The 20589-nt window shown below is 48.2% G+C and overlaps 1 protein-coding gene across 1 annotated transcript in view; it reads right to left on the bottom strand.

Moving 5' to 3' along the window:
• Window positions 1-14240, bottom strand: part of MAML3 (mastermind like transcriptional coactivator 3) — a 367553-nt gene extending 353313 nt beyond the window's left edge. The window contains exon 1 of the mRNA XM_054563008.1: window positions 13075-14240. Within this exon, the coding sequence (XP_054418983.1) occupies window positions 13075-13542 (468 nt within the window). The 5' untranslated portion in view covers window positions 13543-14240. The remainder of the gene's footprint in view (window positions 1-13074) is intronic.
• Between the last annotated feature and the right edge of the window lie 6349 nt (window positions 14241-20589).

Below are 20589 nucleotides of genomic sequence, written 5' to 3'. Positions count from 1 at the left end.
AATGAAAATGGCATTAGAGAGCGTGAAAGAGGATACCAAAGCCAGTCCCCTTCCACATATGGTTGTCTCCACGCCCACGAGCCAATACCAGAAACTACTACACCACCACTTTAGGGTAAAGAAAGAAGCAAAATCCCTAGGTGTGCAGTCCTTCGACCTTCCAACTGCAGACAACAGCGAGCCCACCAAACCAGCAACGCGGGCAGCCCCCTTGCTTCCGCAGGGCGGACAAAGGCAGGACCCCCGCAGCACACACTCGCAGGCCGCGCCCTTCCTGTCGCTACCTGTCTCCTAGAGTTCTAATTCCAAGCTGGGCCACAGGCTCACAGGTAATAAAAGGCCCTGAATGATTTGCATCAGTCCCTTAATCTAAGAAAAGAATCGAACACTGAAAAACAAGCAACAGCCCATTTGAACGTCAATAGCCCGGTTTCCCTGACAGGCAAAGGACCAGTTTACCCTGCGTGGTCGCCCACAACTGCCATTGCATGTTCCTAGTTCCCTGTGGCCTCCAGACGATCCCAGCTAACCCATGCAACCTGCCCAAAGTGTTTTTTGAGTATGGTTATTTACTGTTATGACAAACAACTTTATCGAATCCTTCAGTAGGTTCTGGGAATTAAGCAACATGAAATCCAAATCTAAAATCATTGTTTCCATGCCTCATTGAAGGAAATAAATGTTTTTAAAAACCCAATCGCAGCTGCAAAGCATTTAGAAATTCCTAGTGAAACTGCAAAATACATTTTCAACCATCCAGCCATAACAACTCCTAAACTGAGAAAGTTGCTTCTTTACATAAACCACCTCTGTTTACCAAACATCTGGTAAAGGGCCGGCGCAGGATGTGGATGGTGACAGAATGTTACCATCCTGAGGTGCGGATCTGTACACACCACTGTGAGAAAATACCTAGGGTGATTAAAGGCAAACACCACCTGCGTGCTTTGCAAAGGGGCCATTGCTACAGCCATACACTCTCCTTGCTGGGACAGGAGAAAGGATGGACTGAAATACCACAGTGGATTAGGCCTGCGGACAAAAGGAGCCCACGACAGAAGACGGGGAGCAAGCAAAGGGAACGCATGTTTTCCCCCTGCTGGGAACTGGCATTATTATTACCTAGACCTTCTGAAGCCCAAACTCAAGGATAAACTAAACACTGTCATCTCATTTATTTCACGAGTAATCAGAAAACTTTCTTGAATTCTGACATGTGTCAAATTTCTTTGCATAAATGTTCATGTTAATGCCCAGATACTCCTATTTATGAGTGTACATCCATAGTTATTAAGCTCCCTTAAAAAAAACAAACCAATAGGTCTGCAACACTTAATTTTTGTAAGATATGTTTAAAAAAAGAAACTCCATAATAGGGCATGACTTGATTCTAGTCATTTATTAGCTGTTACAAATTATCTCTGCACTTTTCCAAAGAGAGATGAAGCAAATGCTTTACAAGGGAATTAGAAATTTACTGCACCATAGCTGTAATCTCGATAGCTTTAAGAAAACAGTTTTATTTAATAATTATAATGAGACGGCTGTGAAATAACTAATATTCCATTTATGATTACAATCAATACAAAGTTAAATGTTATACTTCATACAAAATGCAAGGCAGGTGCCTGGCTCGCACACGGGTGGAAGTCATCCTTCACACATTCTAGAACTAGAAATGAAAGAAACAGATCCGGGGGGCGGGGTGGGGGAGAGGAAGCTGACAGTCCTCAGCGAGACAGCGGAGGAGCAAAACTAAACCTGACTCTTTGCCCGTGACTGTCAGCGGAGGTCCAAGGTTGGACTTTGACCGCACAGACCGAGCAGCCCCTTTGAGGACGCCCCGGCTGAGCCCAGCGGTTGGCGGGCATGCGGAACCGAGGCAAGGCCCTCCTTTCACGCACACGGCCACCTCCGGCCATTTAAGCTACTGGAACCGAAGAGATCTGGCTGCCTTCCGGCTGCAGCGGCATTCGCTTGGCTGGCCAAGGGGTTTTTTCTCACTATGATGCTGTGTCGCACAGATAAATGGCAGAAAACGACTGCCGCCAATCAGTATGTAGGTCATAAATCAGTGATTTTTAACCTTTTCCATCTCACAGCACACATAAACTAATATTAACATGCTCCAGCATTCCTAAACATACATTTTTTTGCCTATCTGACAAAAACAATAGGCATGATTTTGATTCATTCACACCGGATGGCTATAGCCATATTGACTTTTGTCATATTTTTATTTGATGATCTAAGGGAAAAGATATCAGTGCCCCTGACTAAATAGTCAGGTATTGCCTGTTTCAAAAATTCTTGTGATGCACTGGTTGAAAATCGCCATCATAAATGGAAGCAGAAGGCCAAGTTTATTGGAATCACCTGGTAGAGAAAGACCTGTAAAGTTAGGCCACCAAGCACTTATATTCCCACCCTTGATTCATTTCTGTGGTTCAAATAACCGCCACCTACATCTCTTACAAGTTTACAGGTGCTCCTGTCACAGTGACAAAGGTGGAACAAGGCGGTGGTAAAGGACATGGGAAAAGGAGGGGCATAAAAGGCCAGAGTGTGTGAGGCCAGGAGGCGACAAAGTGGGGCTCCCTGTGATAAAACCAGGGGACCAGGCCAGGCCCAGCACTGCCATGTGTCTTAATTTTGACTCTTGTTCAAACTCATCTTTAAACGCGAAGGCAAGTCAAATAGGTGAGGACTCTTCCTGGGCACAGCAGGGTTATTTAGAAAATGCAGCTGCTCACACAAGCTCTTCCAGAAAGAACACTCCAGCCAGGTGAAGGCAGAACAATGTGGTAACCAAGAACATAAATTCGGGAGCCAAAGTGCTCCAGCTACGTAAAAATTGAGATGATAGTTATGAGTATCGCCGGGTAGGGAAGGTGCTACCCCAGGGGTAAATCAAGATGACCGAGGGCTCCGATGAAGGGCAGCCTCCAGACCACGTCAGCACACGCGTGTGATGGGAAGTGACAGGACTCTTCACTGTCTAAACAGATGCTGTCAGGTGGCTGTCGAGGCAAGGCCATTTGCATGCATTTTCTACAGCCGGTCAGGTCAGCAGGTTGTTATTATCACGTTACACAGGTGACTGGATTAGTCAGGGTAATTTAACCTGGAGGAAGTGGCAACTCACAGACCTGCTGCCCCAGGTACTGTACCGCAAATGGAAACACATTTTACAAATAAAGCTACACAGCCCTATGAAACACGAAGCTGGGCAAAGGTGAGGAGAGCACGGACTTGTTCAAGGAAGTGAATTTCCCACTCGCACAGCATGATCGGGAGGCGGGGAGTTCACCCCCCAAAACGCCCCCTCTAGGACCAGATGGAAAGAAGGAACGTCATTCCTGTAAGGTGTGTTGCCAGGTATAGATGTAAAAAACTAATAATGTCTACCTTAGACTGCAAAGACCAATACCAGTTACTAGAGTTGATACTTTTTAAAGCCATATTTTAAAGGAGACACAATGATCTTTTGCCCTAAAATGGGTTGTAATAAGATTTGGGTGCTATGTGAAATCATACTGGATCAAGAGATCTTTTTGGCCAACTTTTTCTGTTTATACAAATTAGATACAAACAAGTCCAAAGCTGTTCTACAGAAATGCTCACGTATGTACAAGGAAAATATGGAAAAGGATGTTCATTATAGTAATGTTAAGTTGGGGGAGTGGGGGAGAGAGAGAGACAGAGAGAGAGAAACTGCCAGTGTTTCTATCAATAGGGGACCATTCAACAAGTTATAGAACATTCATGTTATGGAATGCTATCTAACAGTTAAAAAAGAATGAGTCAAGGATCTATATTTATTGACTTGGACAGATCTCCAAAATACAGTATGTGGAAAAAGTGGGTCTCAGAAGCTTATGTGTAATATAATTTCATTTATGTAGGAAACAACTAACATGCAATGATATACAATACTTAGTATACATGTAAGCAAGAGGAAGGTCTGGAGAGAGATGTTCTAAATCATGGTAACTTCTAAGAAGGCGGTAACACTGAGGGAGGGGAATTAACTCACGTCCAAATCTACTTACCCGCAGCGAGCCATTTATTCCACAGATATTTAGCACTCCTCCCATACACAGGTAGGGTCTTTTCTAGTCATGAGGAATATAAAGATGAAGAAAGAGACAAAGTTTGTGTCCTCATCTAACTGCTATTTTATGTCTATATTGTTTAAAAGGGTAACAATTTTTAAAAGATGCTGTAATCCCTTTGCCAACATCTCAGCCAACTGAACAACTTTGGATGGAACATTTTCACTCATCAAGACTGCCGATTTCATCTATGAACAGCTTTAATTGCCATGCAATGGCGGGGGGAAGGTGTTGTTTTGTTCTGTTTTTACCATTAAACCAAACCTAGCTCCTAATGACCGCCAGCCATTGACCCTAACCTTATCCCCCCGAGGCCATAAAGAGCCTATCTAGTCCTTTCTTACCTGACAGCTCTTCCAATATTATAAGAAAGCAACCAGCATCATTGCTAAATCAGACTAAACACCTCCAGGTCTTCCAGCTGATCTTCCTGAGACAGGCTTTCAAGTCCTTGCACCATCTTGCTTCTTCCCAAACGCTCTCCCCTTTGTCTAACTCCCTCTGGAAGCCTGCTGTCGAGCCATGGTGCTCACAAGTAACCAGGTCAACAAAAGGGAAGGAAAGATGATCATCGACCTAATTTTTAACAACCATCCTTTCATCTGATTGATTCTCTGCCATGCCAACCAATCTTCTCCCCCGACAATACGATTTTATTAGAAAAATAATGAAAGATGTGTTGTTAAAGAAAACACTGCAAAAAAGCCATAGCTATAGAAGGCTTGGAGGAAGACACAAAGCATTTGGTACCCTTAGGATTTTCCTAAATGTTAGTTTATTAATGACTTCCATTAGCATGTCCTCATAAAGCCACAAAGGCTGTTTCCGACGGCTAATCTGAAACATGAAACGATGCCCGCTGCGTGAGTCCAGGGAGAGCAAGGACGCCGCGGTCTCCCAGCGTCTGTAACGGTGTCCGATGTGAACCAGGTGCTCGGAGCCACATCATCAGACCTTGGCCTACCCGTGGGTGATGCGCGCCTCAAATCACTCAACTTGAAGTCCGCACTTGGGCAAAAGGTAAACAATGAAGTGAAATGAATGTGCTTCATAAAAATAGGCCTCGCATGTGTATACCTTAATTCATTTAAGCCTAACAACCACTCCGCGAGGTAAAAAGAATGAGTCCTGGTCACGTTCATGACCAGCAAAGAGATGGAGGCGACCGGAAGTGAACAACCAGCCCGTCACCAGGCTGGAGCTGAAAAGCAACACAGCAGTCCTTCTACTCCTCCCCACGCACTCTACCCCAGGGCAGCGCCTCTTGCTCACTCCCCTCCTTAAGGATCGAGAGTGCCTGAAACATTGTGAGTAACTCAATATTCCCGGGGAGCCCCTTGTTTAAGGCAGGGTTTCCCAACAGCAGCAGTACTGCTACTCAGACCTGGTAATTCTTCCTGGCGGAGCTACTGCAGGATATCTAGCGGCATCCCTGGCTCCTACCCAGGGCCAGCAGTAGCGCCCCTCCAGGTGAGACCACCAAAATGTCTCCCAATGTTGCGAAATGTTGCCACAATCTCCAGGGAATGAAAACCACAGATTTCAAGGGAACCTATAGTAAATCTATTTGAATGGCAGAGAGCTTTGAAGAAGTTTAGGAACATGGTTACTTTCTGTATACAAACAATATTATCTTTAGATCTGGAAAATACATAGTTGCATTTTAGTAAGGTCTGCAGGTTTAGAATAGACTACAAAAAGTATGCTTCACCTCTGTAGACTCCCCAGGCACAATGATACTATCACAAATGAGCAAAACCCAGCATCTCTCTTCTCTCTGCCTCCCTAGCTGTCTAGTCCAGGTGGCTAGAAATCCTCAGCCAACTGGCCTCTCCTAACCTGACTTGCCACAGCTCCTTAAAGCCGGTGACTGGCTTTAACTAGCCCCTTTGGGTTCACTCTCAATCATTGAGCTACTTTCAGAATCTACTAAACAATCAAGGAAAGAAGATAATCCACCACAGTGAGAATAAAGGGCACACCGAGAGCGTGTCCTTTAGAGCCGAGCAAGCCGCTGGGTCACAGTGATGACCCGGGTTGATTCTGGTCAAAGAGACTCACAGGCACTTCCACCTTTTTCTGTGCAGGGAAAGAAGACGTTGAGTTTTCTGGAGGTAGAGAAAGCTAGTCTGAGATGGAGGAGATACACAGTGATGCATAAAGACATCTTCACATGCACAACTAAACACTGGAGAGTTCGTAACAGGAAGTGTGGCTCAACCAGATTCTACCCAATGGGATGGAGATGGAGGGAGTCGGAAAGGAAGTTCTGGAGGTTGTTGGTTAAAAATTAAATATTTCTCTTAAGTTTTCTGCAGTTGTTAAGCCATTGCGAAGAAGGATGAACATTAGCTATTCCTATTGTGTAAGATCTCCACTTCAGCCTAAAGGTCATTCCAACCAATGGAGGTCCAGCAGAATCAAAAAGAAGTGCCTGAATTCTTCTTCAGGAATCATTTTCCTTATGTCAGAGGAAGCGCTTCAAGCCTTTTGAGATTTTTATTAAATTCCCCCAAGGATAGTGTGTACAGGCTGCCTTAAAAAACCTGAGCCACAGCAGTAATTTCTCTTTTCTAAGTCTATGTGTATTGGGCCCTAAGGGGAGGCTGTGCTTTTTCCCTAGACAGAGCTGCTTATGCACCACTCAAAGAGCGTAACAGATGAGCTAGCCAGGTAGACATGAAATAAAAAACGCATGCTCCCTCCCCGGATGGAACCCTGCGATCTTGCAGCATTGGCTGTCCAGCAGGCTCGCAACTCCATCTTCTGAGTAATTTTATCCAAGCTTATTTCTTTAGTTCTTTAAACTTTCTTAGATTTGAGCACAAAAAAAAATTTTTTTTAAGGATAATTGATCAGTTTGTGGTGACAGCTGATTTTCAGAAATGACATTTCCAACTCACAAACATGAATAATGGAATTTTAGAATGTGTCTGTCTGAAAAGCATGCTGTACTTTTAATGAAAATATAATTTGGGGGATCCTGTAACTTTGAAACAGTCATCTGTAAGTCAGCTTTTTAAAATCTATTTATTTATTTGCAGAAACCAATGACAAATTAGTTTGAAAGAACAGGAAAGTAAAGCATAGTATTTTACTTAAAATGTCATGAGAAGGGGCTATAACTCAGCCTGAAGCTGTTGAGAAGTCATTGGCATCAAGCCTAATGCTGATGAAGAAACAAAAAACCTGTTATTCTCTCAAACCTAGCTAAAATAATGCTGAAAATCTACAAAGAATATATGTTGCCCAAGTATATTGATGCAAGAGTGTGATTTAGCATTTTAACTTTTAAGAAGCATTATGAACTATGTGCCCATGTTGCTGAAGGAATGAATGCAATTTTAAATTTCAGCCCATTCTCTATATTTTGTGCTAATGAAGAGTAAATGGTATGCAAAACCAAATCCATAAGTGATCCAAAATAATTGGTGTATCACCCCATTATTTTATTAGTTATAAGAGTGGGAAGCACCAAAATGAAATTTCCCTTCTTACTGCTTCTTCCCGCTCTTTGGTAAAGGTGCTAAAGATCAGTGAAAAGACCAAAAGGTTGGCAGCAGGAGGGGGAAGGAAAAACAAAGCAAGCAGCCACAGGGTCTGAAAACCGAAAATCAGCTCCGAATAACAGTGAAAAATGCAAAGCTATTTGGGAGAGGTATAAGGCAGATATGGTGAAGTCTCGGGCTTTAAATATGTTCCTCTTTATAAGATTTTGACATCTGATTGATTGCTTTCACAGTTCTCTATGATGGGTAATACGTAAAAGATGACAGAATTTGGCCACCCTAAGCTCAAGAATACAGGACTGTCAACTAACAAACATAGAGTACTAATCACAACTAAAATTCCATAAATGACATTAAATAAAACAAGTACTTCAAATGCATCCAAATATGCAACAAGGTTTATTATTCTAGATTCCATCTGTGTATGTAGCACACTCAGGAGAGAGGAGGGGGGGAGGGAACGGGGGAGAGAGAGAGATCAATCCCCCACTACTATCTCAACCAAATGGAAGAACCTTGTCAGGAAACCTCTTTAACAACAGTTGGCTCTTGGTCTCAGAGAAGTCTTTGGAAAATATATAACTAGTTTAGTGTTTAAAATCCTCACTCTTCTTCTTAGAGAATTATCTGCAAACCATGCACCTGGACTATTTCTATTCCTCATATCAGTGAGCAGAAAACCTACTATGGTTCTAAAGCTTGCCCTTATAATTCTAATGAGACAGGATGGAAGGTGCCACATATATTACCTGCCTGAAAACTCAGCTTTCCCTGGGAACCAACTCAGCCTGAGAGCATTTTATAGATTATGATTAATGATTAACTAACTCTGCTTCTACCTTTCTGATTGCTGGCTGGCCAGTGCTAAATAAAATGCACCACAACCAAAGAACGTAAATAACAATGAATATGCATTGGAGCTTTGGGCGGGGAAGGGGGGGTGAATGGTTCTTGAGATTTCAAAGAAAAGACAAACACTTGTCAAACAGAGAGACATGAAAGTTCAAAAAGTTTTTCCCAAACTTGAGGCTCACCCTGTGTGGGCTCTTAGCCTATGGAAGGCTTTTCAAGAGACACTTGTCAATCTTATCACCCAGGATGGCAAAACAGGAGAAACCAATGAAAGGGTTCATGGGAAAGTTTACAAATGGGTTGACATTACAAGCTTGCCAAAAAACCTGGATATAGAGCCAGTAATTTACCTTCAACAGGATAAGAAACAGGAAACCAGATTCAATTATAAGGGAGTTTAGCAATGGAGTGACATGTTGACATTTCCTGGATCTATTCCAGGAATGGACAAGAACATTCTAGATGCGCTCTAGTTTTCTCCAATATTCAGTAATTCGTATGTTTATTACCAAATGAATTTTATATGATAACTCTTCAGAGCAAGAATCGCCTAGATTCCTGCGGTCTGTAAGCTGGGTGTACATTAAGCACTCTGAAAATTGTGAGGGTGCTAATGTAGTGAAACGGTCGTGAAAACAGGGGCCTTATCTAGGTCAAGGCTGACTGTCACCCCTTTGAAATTCTGAAGACTGCGCCCTCATGCTTTTTGGTGTGTCTGAATGGTCACACCTTTGTTAAGGCAAACTATCTGGCTTGGAAATGAATTTGTTATTTGGAATATACCTTAAATTTGTAAGCAGGAGTGCAGTTCCAAGCACAGAGAATGAACAATGCCTCCTTCTGTTACCACAAATAATTAAAACTGTTTTAGGAAAAGGCACGTTTTCAATTGAAACTCTCTAATAGGTAAAATCAATAGTCTCACCAATAAACCTGGGCGGGGGGGGGGGGCGGGTACTTCTGAATAAATACAGTGTGTGTGTGGCAGGGGGAGAGATCATCTGACTACATTTCCAGAACTACCTGGGGTAATGCAGCTTCGGCCCAAGGCCTGTGCTCCGCGCTTTCTGCAGGGCTGTTAGAGACCCAGCAAACCCTGGCCCCTCCCATAGCCTGGAGCCGAGGAGGGTTTCTATTTCACCTCACTCACCCTGCTTTCTGTTTGCTTGTTTGTTTTTTGTTAGTTTTTCATGCACATGCTTGTAAAGGTGTAAGGTAAGAAAACAAATCAAGAGGTAAAGCTCTGATTAGACAGTTCTCAACCCAAGCCAAGCAGAAAGAGAACTAATCAATACTTACTACTTTGGACATATTGGCCCTATGGAGGTAAACAATAGCAATAAAAGGGAAAAGAGTCCTATTCGTCTTTATTTTTTATCATCGCCATTATTATTATTCGGCTCTGGTTGACTATTGCTTTTCTTTAGGGCTTTCCACATAGAGAGCCCAGTCTTTGACCTAAATATAATCGCCCTGCGCACCCCTGCCCCAGCCCAGCTCTCGTCCAGCCTCCGATTCAAGAAAATCAAGATCAACATTTTCTTTGCAACCTCTGTTTTCAAGACTTCACCTCATACATAGGCTAGGTTAAAATAAACGTTCATTTCAGGAGCCAATGTCAATTCTTGAACTAAGTATTTTTAAAGGAAAAGTAACTTGGAGAGGGGAGTTTTAATTTTTTTCTTTCCTTTTCGTGGTACATAGGATTTGCATGCAACTCTTTGCTGAAGATCTAAGGCTGTTTATTTTCATTATCCTCAGGACACAGACTTGCCCCTGATACTAGGGGGAGATGCGTATGTGAAATACGGTTGAAACCAGGATAGACTTCTATTCCACACACAGCCTTGGAGTTCACACCAGTCTAATGAATAGGCTGAATTGTCACAAAATTGATTTTAAAAATGTTATTTTCAGGCAATCATTTTTTCAAGTCTATCTGCTGTTAACTTCCTAAGCTGGGATTCACTATGAAATTTACAGCTCAGGTCTCATCCAGTTAAGTAAGCAGCATCTTTTCATCTTCCAAAGTAAGCTCTGGCTTGGGCTTGCTACCTCCTTTCAGGTAACGTCAGGATCCGGGGCTTGCTCCCACCTGCGCGCGGATGCAGAACCCAGGAGCGCGCGCTCCGAGTCCTCCCCTCGCCCCCCACCCCCGCCCGCTTCCGAGGGCCAGCGGCACCCTCGAGGGAACACAAAACTTTCTGGCCGCAAACTCTCCTGCCATCGCCCCGCGGTGAAAAGCAACCGAGCACAGGGAAGGGCCCTGGCTTTTGTTCCAGCGGTGCCCAGCGGGCGAGGTCAGGCCACAGCAGCCCTGCATCCCGGGAGATCGGGGGCGGGTCCGCGGGACCGAGGTTTGGGAGCCTCCCGAAAGCAGCCCATTCCTACGCCACCCGCGCGTACAGACACATGAGAAGGAGGCATGGAATAGGCAAAGACGAAATCCTCCGTGCCTGGCAAATCCCGCCGCAGGCTTAGGCTCACAAAGTGAGTCTCCAGATCCGCGGAAAGGCGCGAGGGGGGCGGGGAGAGGAGCCGAGGCGGACCGGGGAGGATCGGTACGAGGAGGGCGCGGGAGACACAGTCAAGACGCAGGGCCGGCCCCGCCTCCGGGTACAATCAGACAAGCTACAGTGTGCCGGTGGTTTTCGGCTTCCTGTTTGTAAAGCGAGATCCGCCCTCCCTGACTCTGGGACATGACACCCGTTCTTCCTCAAAACCGAGAACGCCTCTTCTTCGCGCGCGGGGCCGCCTCGGCGGCTGGAGGAGCGGGGCGGGGGCGGCCGCGGCCGCGGGGCGGGGGCAGGGCGCAGGGCGCAGGGCGCCGCGCCCCTCCCAGCCGGCGGCCTCCGGGGCTGAGCTGGGCCGCGAGGCGGACAAAGCGCTTCCCGCTCCCTCCCCCACGGCCGCGTCCCAGAAGGGAGGGGGGAAGCGGGCTGGAGGGCTGGAGGACGAGCCGGCAGGGGAGGGAAGGGGGGAGGAAGGTGCTGCCGGCGGGACTGGGCAGGATCGCGCCCCGGAGGGAGGGGAGGGAGGAGGGGCTGGGCGGCCTCGGAGAACGGGGAGGAGGGCAGGATTCTTGAAGGCCAAGATAAACAAATTGTTCCTCTTCACGTGCGGGGCGGGGGAGGTGGAGAGGGTGGGGAGCGAGCGCGGCGGCCTCGCCTCTTCCCCTCCCCCAAGCCGGCTCTTTGTCACCGAGCGCTGGCCTGAGCGCCCGGCGCTAGCCTGCGGCGGCACGGGCACCACCCCGGGCGCCGACGACTCCCAGACCCGGGACGTGTGCGATTCATCAGCCGCACACTGCGAGGGCCGCCGATCGGGGTGCGGTGTGCCGGGGGAGCGGGCAAGAGCGCTCCGCGCTCCCGGATTCCCACCGCCCGGTCCGCGCCGCACGCCCGCGCTTCACTAACCCGGGGGGTGCGGTGGGGGAAGGGGCTGCAGACACCTTCCCGAGCTTCCGGCCTCCCCCCCACCCCGAAAGGAAAGCAAAAGAACCTGAGACAGGAGATAAGAGAAAGGATTCTACCCTCCGGGTTAGGGGGTGGGAACTGCCCCTTCCTCCCGGAGAAGTTAAGCCATTGGCTGCTCCTTCTACCTCGAACCCACCCACCCAGCCATTTAAGCCTCTTTCACCTCCCTGCTACCATCCACTCCTCCGGGCTTATGAGACTGGCTCGGAAAGTTGGCGGGGAGCGGGGCGGGGGGCGAAGCGGTGAGGCTCTGTGCACGCAAGTTTAAGAGGAGGAGGAGACACGATCCGCGGCGAAGTTGCGTGGCAGGGACTCCTGGCGCCGGCTGAGCGTGCCGCTCTCCCCTCCCGCCCCCGCCGGGCCGCTCCCCCCGCGGCCCTACGCGCCGCTCCACCTGCCGGGCCAGCCCCGGGTCTCCAGCTGCGGAGGAGCGCACCCGCGCCCCGCATCCGCGCGCGCTCCCGCCGCGGCGCGCGCGCAGCCATCCTCGCTCCCTCCTCACCCACTTCAAAGTTCATTCACAAAACTCTCAGACTTTCTCAGCCCAAAGGGGGTGAGCTGGGGAGAAGAGGCAAAAGCCTCCTGCTTCCCTCACCTCCCCCCGGAGATCGAGGGCCTGGTGCCCGCCCAGAATCTGCCACAGCATCAGTTTCTCCCCGCACCCGGCGGATGTGCGGAGAGGGGTGGGCGAAGGGGGACGGGTCCGGGGAGGCGAGGCGACGTTGCGAGGGGTGGGGTGGGGTGGGAACCGTGAAGAGGAGGAGCGAGGTTTCAACTCTGGGCTCACTCTCTTTAAAAATCGGTATCTATGAGAAGGAGAGGGGAGAAAAACTTTTCCAGTGCCTCCCTCCGCTGCTCCTCCAGGCTCCCTCCGCCCCTCGCAGTCGTGACTGGCTTATCCCCACTCGCCTCCTCTTCCCCAAATCTGACAACCCAGGCGGATTAACAGGTAGCAGCCACCGCAGCTTTCCCCCCTAAGAAAAGTTGACGTTAACCCTTTGGCTTCAGCCCACGTCGCCCACCGTGCAAGTCAGACCCCCGTCCCCCCTGCAAGAAGCTCCAGCCCCCACCCCCACCCCCACGCGCGCGCGCGCCCCATGCCCGCTGCCAGCGCGCCCTCACCATGATCAGCGTGTGGTTCCTCTGCTCCGCCGAGGCAGCCTCCGCATCTTGCTGGGGTTTGCTCTGGTGCTGCTGCTTGCCGGTGCCGGCGCCCGATTTCTTGGCCCTCTGCTCCAGGGTGCGCTGGTAGAGGCTCACGGTGTCCCGGCGCTCCAGCTCCAGCTGCTCCACCTGAGCCTGCTGGTACCTGTTTTCGCAGTTGACGTGGTGCCGCCGGCAGCCCTCGATGCGCTGGCGGAGCCGCTCCACCACGGTGCTGTGCTTGGGGACGGCCGCCGAGCCGCCGCCGGGGCCCCCGGAGCCGCCGCCGCAGCCGGCAGCGGGGTGATTGCTACTCGGAGCAGCTGGAGTACTATTGGGAGTATTATTCACACCGATCCCGGCCCCGGCGAGGCTGCTGTTCAGGCTACTGTTGATGCAAATACTACTGCCATTCGCGGCAGCAGCGGGGGCTGCGAAATCCCCCATCCTGCTCCCCGGGCACACTATTTTGGAAGAACTTTTTTTATCCACCCCCCTATCAGCCTCCTCCTTGGGTCCAAGGATTAAAATAGTTTAAGTGGAACGCGGGGGAGACGCAAGCACATGGATGGAAACAGCGATCCCGACGGGGCGAAAAAAAGGGAGGGGAGATTTTTGGGGTGGGTTTTTTGTTTCCCTTTTTGTAAAAACTGTAAAGCTCAAGGAAAAAAAAAGGGGGGATCAGAATGCCATCAAACACCTATCAACAAAAAGAATCACAACAAACTGAGCCAGCAGCAAATCGGGTTGCAACTCAAGGGGAGATCCGCTCCTCGCCTGCCTTCTTTTTATAATCCATTATTTTCTAATAAATTCCAGGAGATTTCCGGTGGTTGGCAAGCATTTTCTCCCTACGTACCGAAAAACACACCCCATGTACACACACAAGCATATGCCTCCAGTGCGGACACGCGCGACACACACTCACTCCACACCGCATCGGAAAACGGCAAGCTTGCTTATTGCATTTTCCTTCCACAAAAAAGTTTTGGTGTTTATGCCGCCCCGTGTTCTCAAAGTACTTTGGCTGCTCAGTTGCATTTCACAGGATCCTAGATATCGAATCCTCGGGCTGGGGGAAGTAAACACATGGACAGTCCGAGGCGACTGCAAAAGTAGATCGGTGAAGTCCTTTGCAAAACGCCGCGCGGAGAGCAGCCCCTAACGCTCGGCTGGGCTGCCGCTGCCGCCGCTGCTCCTGCCACCATCACAATGATCAACTGCTCGCCGCCGCCGCCTCCTCCTCCTCCTCTCGCTCCTCCACCTCCTCCTCCTCCTCCATGCCAGCGGAGTGATATCAGGACGCGCGAGCTCAGTAAACACGGCAGCGGCGGCGGCTGGAGGCCGTGAGACAAGCCCGGAGACACGGCGCAAAACCCGGCCCGGACTCTCACCCGGCAGGAGCGGGCGCGGCCCGCACCGGCACCGGCCTCCCGCCTCCCTCGCCTCGCTCTCTCCGCCCCTCCCACGTCCCCAGGCTCACTAACCCCGGCTGGGAACCGGTGCTGCCAGAAAAGAGAAAAAGAAAGATTCTGGGAGATCTCGAGAATGAATCAACTTTTGACGTGCATGTGTGTGTGTGTGTGTCTGTGTGTGCGCGCGCGCGCGCGCGCGCGGGCGTGCAGGATTGGGGGTGGGGGCCACATGGACGCGCCCAGCTGGATTTCCTTATTCCAAGCAAGGTATCAAGGGAGCCCAAGTTGTTGTTATACATTTATGCATTATATTGCAGAACTGTGCATGACCAGGCAGAAACATTGAAGCTCCACAGCAGTTGTCTGTCATCCCTATTCATGTGGAAAGAAAAAGGCAAATGAGTGACTTGTTTTTTAAACCCAGGTAGTAAGTCTTACCTGGTAATAACCCTCCTTGTGGACACTTGTTCAAACTCTAGGCCAGTCTTAACACACAAGTGCCAAATTTTGAACAAAAAGAAATAGGCATCAAAAAACTTGGAATATTATTTAATTCTCTGTACATAATGATTGTTGTTATTAAGGCAATTATTGTTTTACTTATCCTTGGAAAAAAATTAAAATAAAGCAAGCAGGGACTTGGAGGTGAGACTAACAGTACATTTTAACAGACTGTTTTGAACACTAGGTGCTAATGACAGCGGTAATTAAGGGTCCTTCGTAAATCAAGTGGAAAGATTGCAGATTTCATGGACTAGAACTATAGGAAAACTGCAGCATTTCGCAGTTTGTCATGACCAAAACAAAAACAAGCAAAAATAACAGGCTGACTTTATTACTAGATATATTTCTTTGTGTTTAAATGAATTCACAAGTACAATTAAAATGGAATAGCAATGACAGAAAGCAAGCTAAACTTTTCATCATCTCTCCAGATATTGACTGTCTAAAAAAACAACAATTAAGGATCAAATATAATATCCTTGAATCTGGACTTAACGCATTGCATAATTTTTTTTTAAGTTTAAAATGGAGAGACAACGTTTTTCTGATCATCAGTAAGATAACATCTTGATTGTGTGCTGTTAATAATAAAGCATTTTGTATTATCTCAATAAATATAATAGAATTAGTTTTTAGGGTAAAAATACACCCCAGTTTTCTAAAATAGCCAGAAATAAAAGAACTTTGGATCTCATGCATTAATCATGAGATCTGATTTAAGCCATCTTCATTTCTTGGCATTGCAGATTAGCACTGGATGCTATTTCTAACCTCATAAAGTCAGCAATAGGAAGCTATATTTTTCTTCAATTAATCAGGTTTATATGGTGAACTATAGCTTTAACATCCACTGGATTATATGTTAAAATGGGTAGCAAAATATGGTGTGAGGTTACTTCTACGTAGTGAAACCAATGTGGGAGAGTATCTGTCATTGAAAGTTGACGTGGTTTTTTTTTTTTTTTTTCAGAAAGCTCATTTACATGCAGCCTTCTGTATCATAAATGCCCCTCCAAGTCTGTTAGAAAACCAAATTGAATTAGTCCTTTAGCAAGAAGTCAGATCAGACCATAAAAACAGAGAAAATTATAAAAAGTTATTAAAAAAAGACTTCACAATGTGGCCTTGGTCTTTTTCACACATTCACTAAATAATATCTCCATTAATTCAGGAAACACATGGCTTCCCTGAAGAGAGGAAGCCGTGACTCTGCATTCACTCTGAGCTCTCTTCGCTGCAGTTTATTTCTTACCCTTCCTCCTACTCCATGTACCTACATCAGCCACACAAGACTACAACTTGGTTTACAGAAGCAACAAGTTAGAGGGTCTTAATTCAGTTTGGAGACTTGGGTTCTCATTCCAACTTTTTCCTGTGACTCCAAATTTAACTCTTCATTGAGAGTTTGTTATTCTCGGGGGGGGGGGGGGACAACTAATAACAACAGTAGCAATATTCATTCCATCAAGCTATTTACCTCTCCTGTCATGAAGGGAAGCCAAAAATACACAAGAATTTGCATCCTTCTCTTTAGGGACTGGTAGGTGGAAGAGACACTTGGTGGCTTTACCCCAGAGATCCCCAACGACAATGGTTGTGCTATTCTTGCACAACCACAGTACGGTTTGCTGCCCAAGTGTAGTGCATGGGGAGACTGTACAGAAAGGAAAGGTTGACTGTTCATGGCTATATGTACACATGCACAGAAGTCTTTTTTCTCTTATCAAGGGGGTAGGAGTGGCAGCCACAACCTCCACAACCAAAAGGTGGGAAAAACAAGGACTGTAAGACTGTGATGGCCTGAGGAGAAGAGGCTTTGAGGAAACCGATCTGTGCAGGCCTCTGCTATGACATAATTAAGGTGAGAAACTCCATCCTAATTGTGTAGGACAATTAGAAGAAAGAAGCAGGAAGTGAATAAGACTTGGGTGTTGAGCAACATAGGCGAGTCACCCTAAATCTGAGATGTTAGTCTACTCCAGTAACCTTAGAAGCAGCACAAGCCTTTATGCCAGCTACTTCTAGACTCTCATGATATATTCCTACAAGGATACCAGCTTTGCTGGTCACCCTCCTGAAGAACTCCTGGAAGGCCACAGTGAAGTCCAGGTTCTGGGAAAGCAATATTAGTCTCTTCTCCCCACTAAGTATCTGATAGCATGACCATCTTCATCTTTTACGTGAGCCCACTACTGAGCAAAATTCCCAGATCAGAGCTACAGACACACCATCAGTGCTGTTGCTCTAGAATGACGAAGAAATCTGAGATGCCACAGCAGCGATGAGAAGGCAATTACATGACTACATCCCCAGATTTTGATGCTATCTCTCTGGATACCCAAGGGAAGAAGGGCTTGATGAATAAGTACCTGTACCAGGTTGTCCTGAAACTCTGGCTCTGAGCCAAAGTTGGCAATTCTGAGGAGCTGAACTAGATTCCCTTTCCTTTAGGCCAGCTCTGCCTCATCCTCCCACGTCCATGCGATAGGACCCAGTGTGCGAGCATTAAGAAAAAGGTCTTTGTGTAGAACCACCAGTGTATGCGCCACTTCTGCTTCCCTATTAATGTGGATCAATAGAACTGGCTTCATAATTGTTCCCTAAATACATATGGGGCGACTACAGCAGAGTAGGAACCCTCTGCTACCCACCTATGGGTAAGCACACCTCTATATATGCCCACAGAGTGGGCCCGAGCAGTCTTGCATTACTAGCAGCAGGGGCTGTGCCCTCAACTGTCTAGCAAGAGCTACCACTCAGTAATCCCCAAGTGCAGCGACGGCCGTTGGCGTCCCGTGCCCCTGTGGCAGACACTGGGAATACAGACAGCCTAACAGCATGTAGAACATAAGCCCAACCTCAGGGATGGCCCAGCGGACTCAGGGCAGGAGAGGCAGTGGTGGGACTAAGATGAGGTGGGTAGGGGGGCATATGAAAGAGGCCTGGGGGTGCGCTCTTGGAGGTCTAAGAAGGCCTCTCCAGAACTCGGAAAGCCAGGTGGAAGCAAGCCAACAAAGGCTGGCGGCCCGTCCGCGTGCGGAGCTGGGAGGCAGCGGGAACACGGGGGCCCGGAGGCCTGCTGTCTCAGCAGACCCACCAATGGCTTCCTCTCGCGGGAGCGGGAGTGCGAGAGAGTGTGAAGAGGAACGAGGCTGAGGCTGGGAGATAAGCAGGAGCCAGACCGTGAAGGCCACGCAGAAGTTTTGACTATCTCCTCGGGACATTGCTGCCGCTGGAAGGATTCAAGCTGAGCTACACTTTTTACTGGGGCGATGCTGTGGGCGCATATTCTCGTGTTTTCTAGAGTGCCTTCTGAAGAGGCTGGTCCTATAGACTGTTTCACCGGAAAGTCTAGTGAGCCAAGTAAGTGGGGGAGGTGACCCGCGCCGCATCTCTCTCAGAGCTTCATTACTGGCCCCAAGGCCCCAGAGAGCTCGCAGCACCCGAAGAGCGCACTTAGCTTGGTTTAACCCAGCACTGCCCGAGTCCTGCTCTGTGCCATGGAAGGAAAAGCACTGCGGGAAGCTCAGTGCGGACAGAAAGTCTGAAAGCAGTTGTGAGTTCACTGAAACTCACAGTTGCCTGGGCGCGGGGTCTGTGACAAAGACCACGCTCCCCTGACCAAGTGCCCTGCCGAAGGGCGGGAAATGCTGGCCCCTGGGGCTCAAGGCCCTTCCCTAACCCGAAACCGGGTGTGTTGAGCTGTGACCTTTACCTGGTGGGAAAGGGGCGGCACAAAGGCTAAAATCCCAGGAGGCAAGATTTGAGTAGCCTTTTTAGCCTCAGTGCTTGGAGTATGTTGTATTAATGTCTATCTCTGTATAGTAAAACCTCTTTATTAGGGGGAAAGGTCAGATTTCTTTAACTGGAAATCTTAATTATGTAATATCTTTAAAGATACAGAGTTTCATTACTTTTGAAGCATGCACCCTGTCTAGTCTAACAGTCACTGGCCTCTCGGAGCTACTTTAACGAGCTCTTTCTACCTAGTAAACCAGCCGCATGTAGCTCCGTGGGCTGCGGGGGCTTCGAAAGTTTGGTTCCTTCAGAATTTCGGTGCTCCCTGCAAGACCTTGTTTACGTGATTAATTTTCACTTTTTATGAAGAAGGGGTTTACTAAGCTCTAGACCATGTCGTAAATTTTGATAGGAATATGAATTAATGGAGTTTATTTTCTTAATCATATATATGTATGTGTGTTTTATGGTTATTAGGAGAAAGGTTATCTAAAGTCCACAGCTGGCCAATTTTTTAAAAGCCTTTCATTCTGTTTCACATATACCTCGACTCCCAGTGCTAAATAGTTTGATATAAGGCCTCTGCTTTGAACAGGTCTGGCTTCCGAATAAGATGTGGAAAACTTCTGATGCGGGGACGATATTTATGAAATCTTCTACGTATTGGAGTCATAAGCAGACAAACTGTTAACCTTCAAAACAGTTATCTAACAAATATACAAAGAACTGGTTAACGGTACCCTTTTATCATAAACATTCACTGGTGACCAGCAATGGCAGAGGATATAGTTGTAGTGGCCAAAATTCATTGAAAAGTTGCTCTTTTCCAGGTTCTCTTATTAGCCGCCCCTCCCCCTTCCCTGCTGAAGACGCCGGAGGAACTCTGCCCGGGCCCAGGATAAAGGCGGCAGAGCCCGAATTTGGGCCCAGGAGGTCCGGCCCCAGAGAGCGCGCTATAAAAGGAACGTGACATGGAAGTAGGCTCCTAAGGTTCCTTCTGATTTCAGGAGTCCGCTTTTTCGTGAAACTGAAGTTACTGCGTTTTAGCCAGATGTCACATGAACAGAAGCCCGTTGCCGTGGTGTTTGGAAGGGATTCCGCTCAGGAGTCCTGCCTCCAGAAAGCTGTCCTCGGCCGCGCCTCGCTCCCCGCGCGTCCTCGGCGCTCTGAGCGCCGCGAGGGCCCCACTGTCTTGGCACTGACACGATCGCCTTGAACTGTAAGTGTCTACTCACGTGTCAGTCTCTCTCGCGCGTTTTACTGGTGTGCGGCCCTAACGCAGGACCTCCTGCCGTGACAGAGCTCTGTAACTGGGTCCGGGGAATGAGTGGAATGAATGCGTGGACGGGGCGCAGTGGATGGAAGTTACGAAGCTGGAGAGCGACCTGGGCCCAGGCCTGGGTGGCAGTCCCAGAGGAGAGGGGTGCCGTGGGGCCGTGCTGCAGAAACGCCTCGAAGGTAGCATCAGAACATCGCAGTAAGATGGGATTTATTTCTCAAAATGCCTTTTCGTAGGTGCTGGAGGACCTCTATACCTTGTCGTGCAGAAAGGCAGGGTGGAAGAGAGGCGGACGCTCAGGCCGGCCTCACGCGGAATCTCGCTGCGCTCTGCGCTCTGCGCTCTGCCAGCCTGGCGGCGGCTCACATTCATCATTCACCCACGGCCGTGCGTCCGATGTTAGGCAAGGCTGTCCCTGTATGTTAACCCTGAGGAGGCACATAAACCAGAGTTGGCCTGAGTGTGCCTTTCATGTGAATTCAACTACATGCTCTTCCCTTTACTTCATCTGTTCACCTGGGCTTGGGAGATCTATTTTGGAATTGCTGAGGGTCAGTG

The sequence above is a fragment of the Pteronotus mesoamericanus genome, unplaced genomic scaffold, assembly GCF_021234165.1.
Source record: "Pteronotus mesoamericanus isolate MK-2021 breed Mesoamerican mustached bat unplaced genomic scaffold, CSHL_Meso_final contig_163, whole genome shotgun sequence".
In the NCBI taxonomy this organism is placed as follows: domain Eukaryota; kingdom Metazoa; phylum Chordata; class Mammalia; order Chiroptera; family Mormoopidae; genus Pteronotus; species Pteronotus mesoamericanus.
The sequence above is the reverse complement of the archived record's forward strand: the minus strand, read 5'-3'. Positions and strand labels throughout refer to the sequence as shown.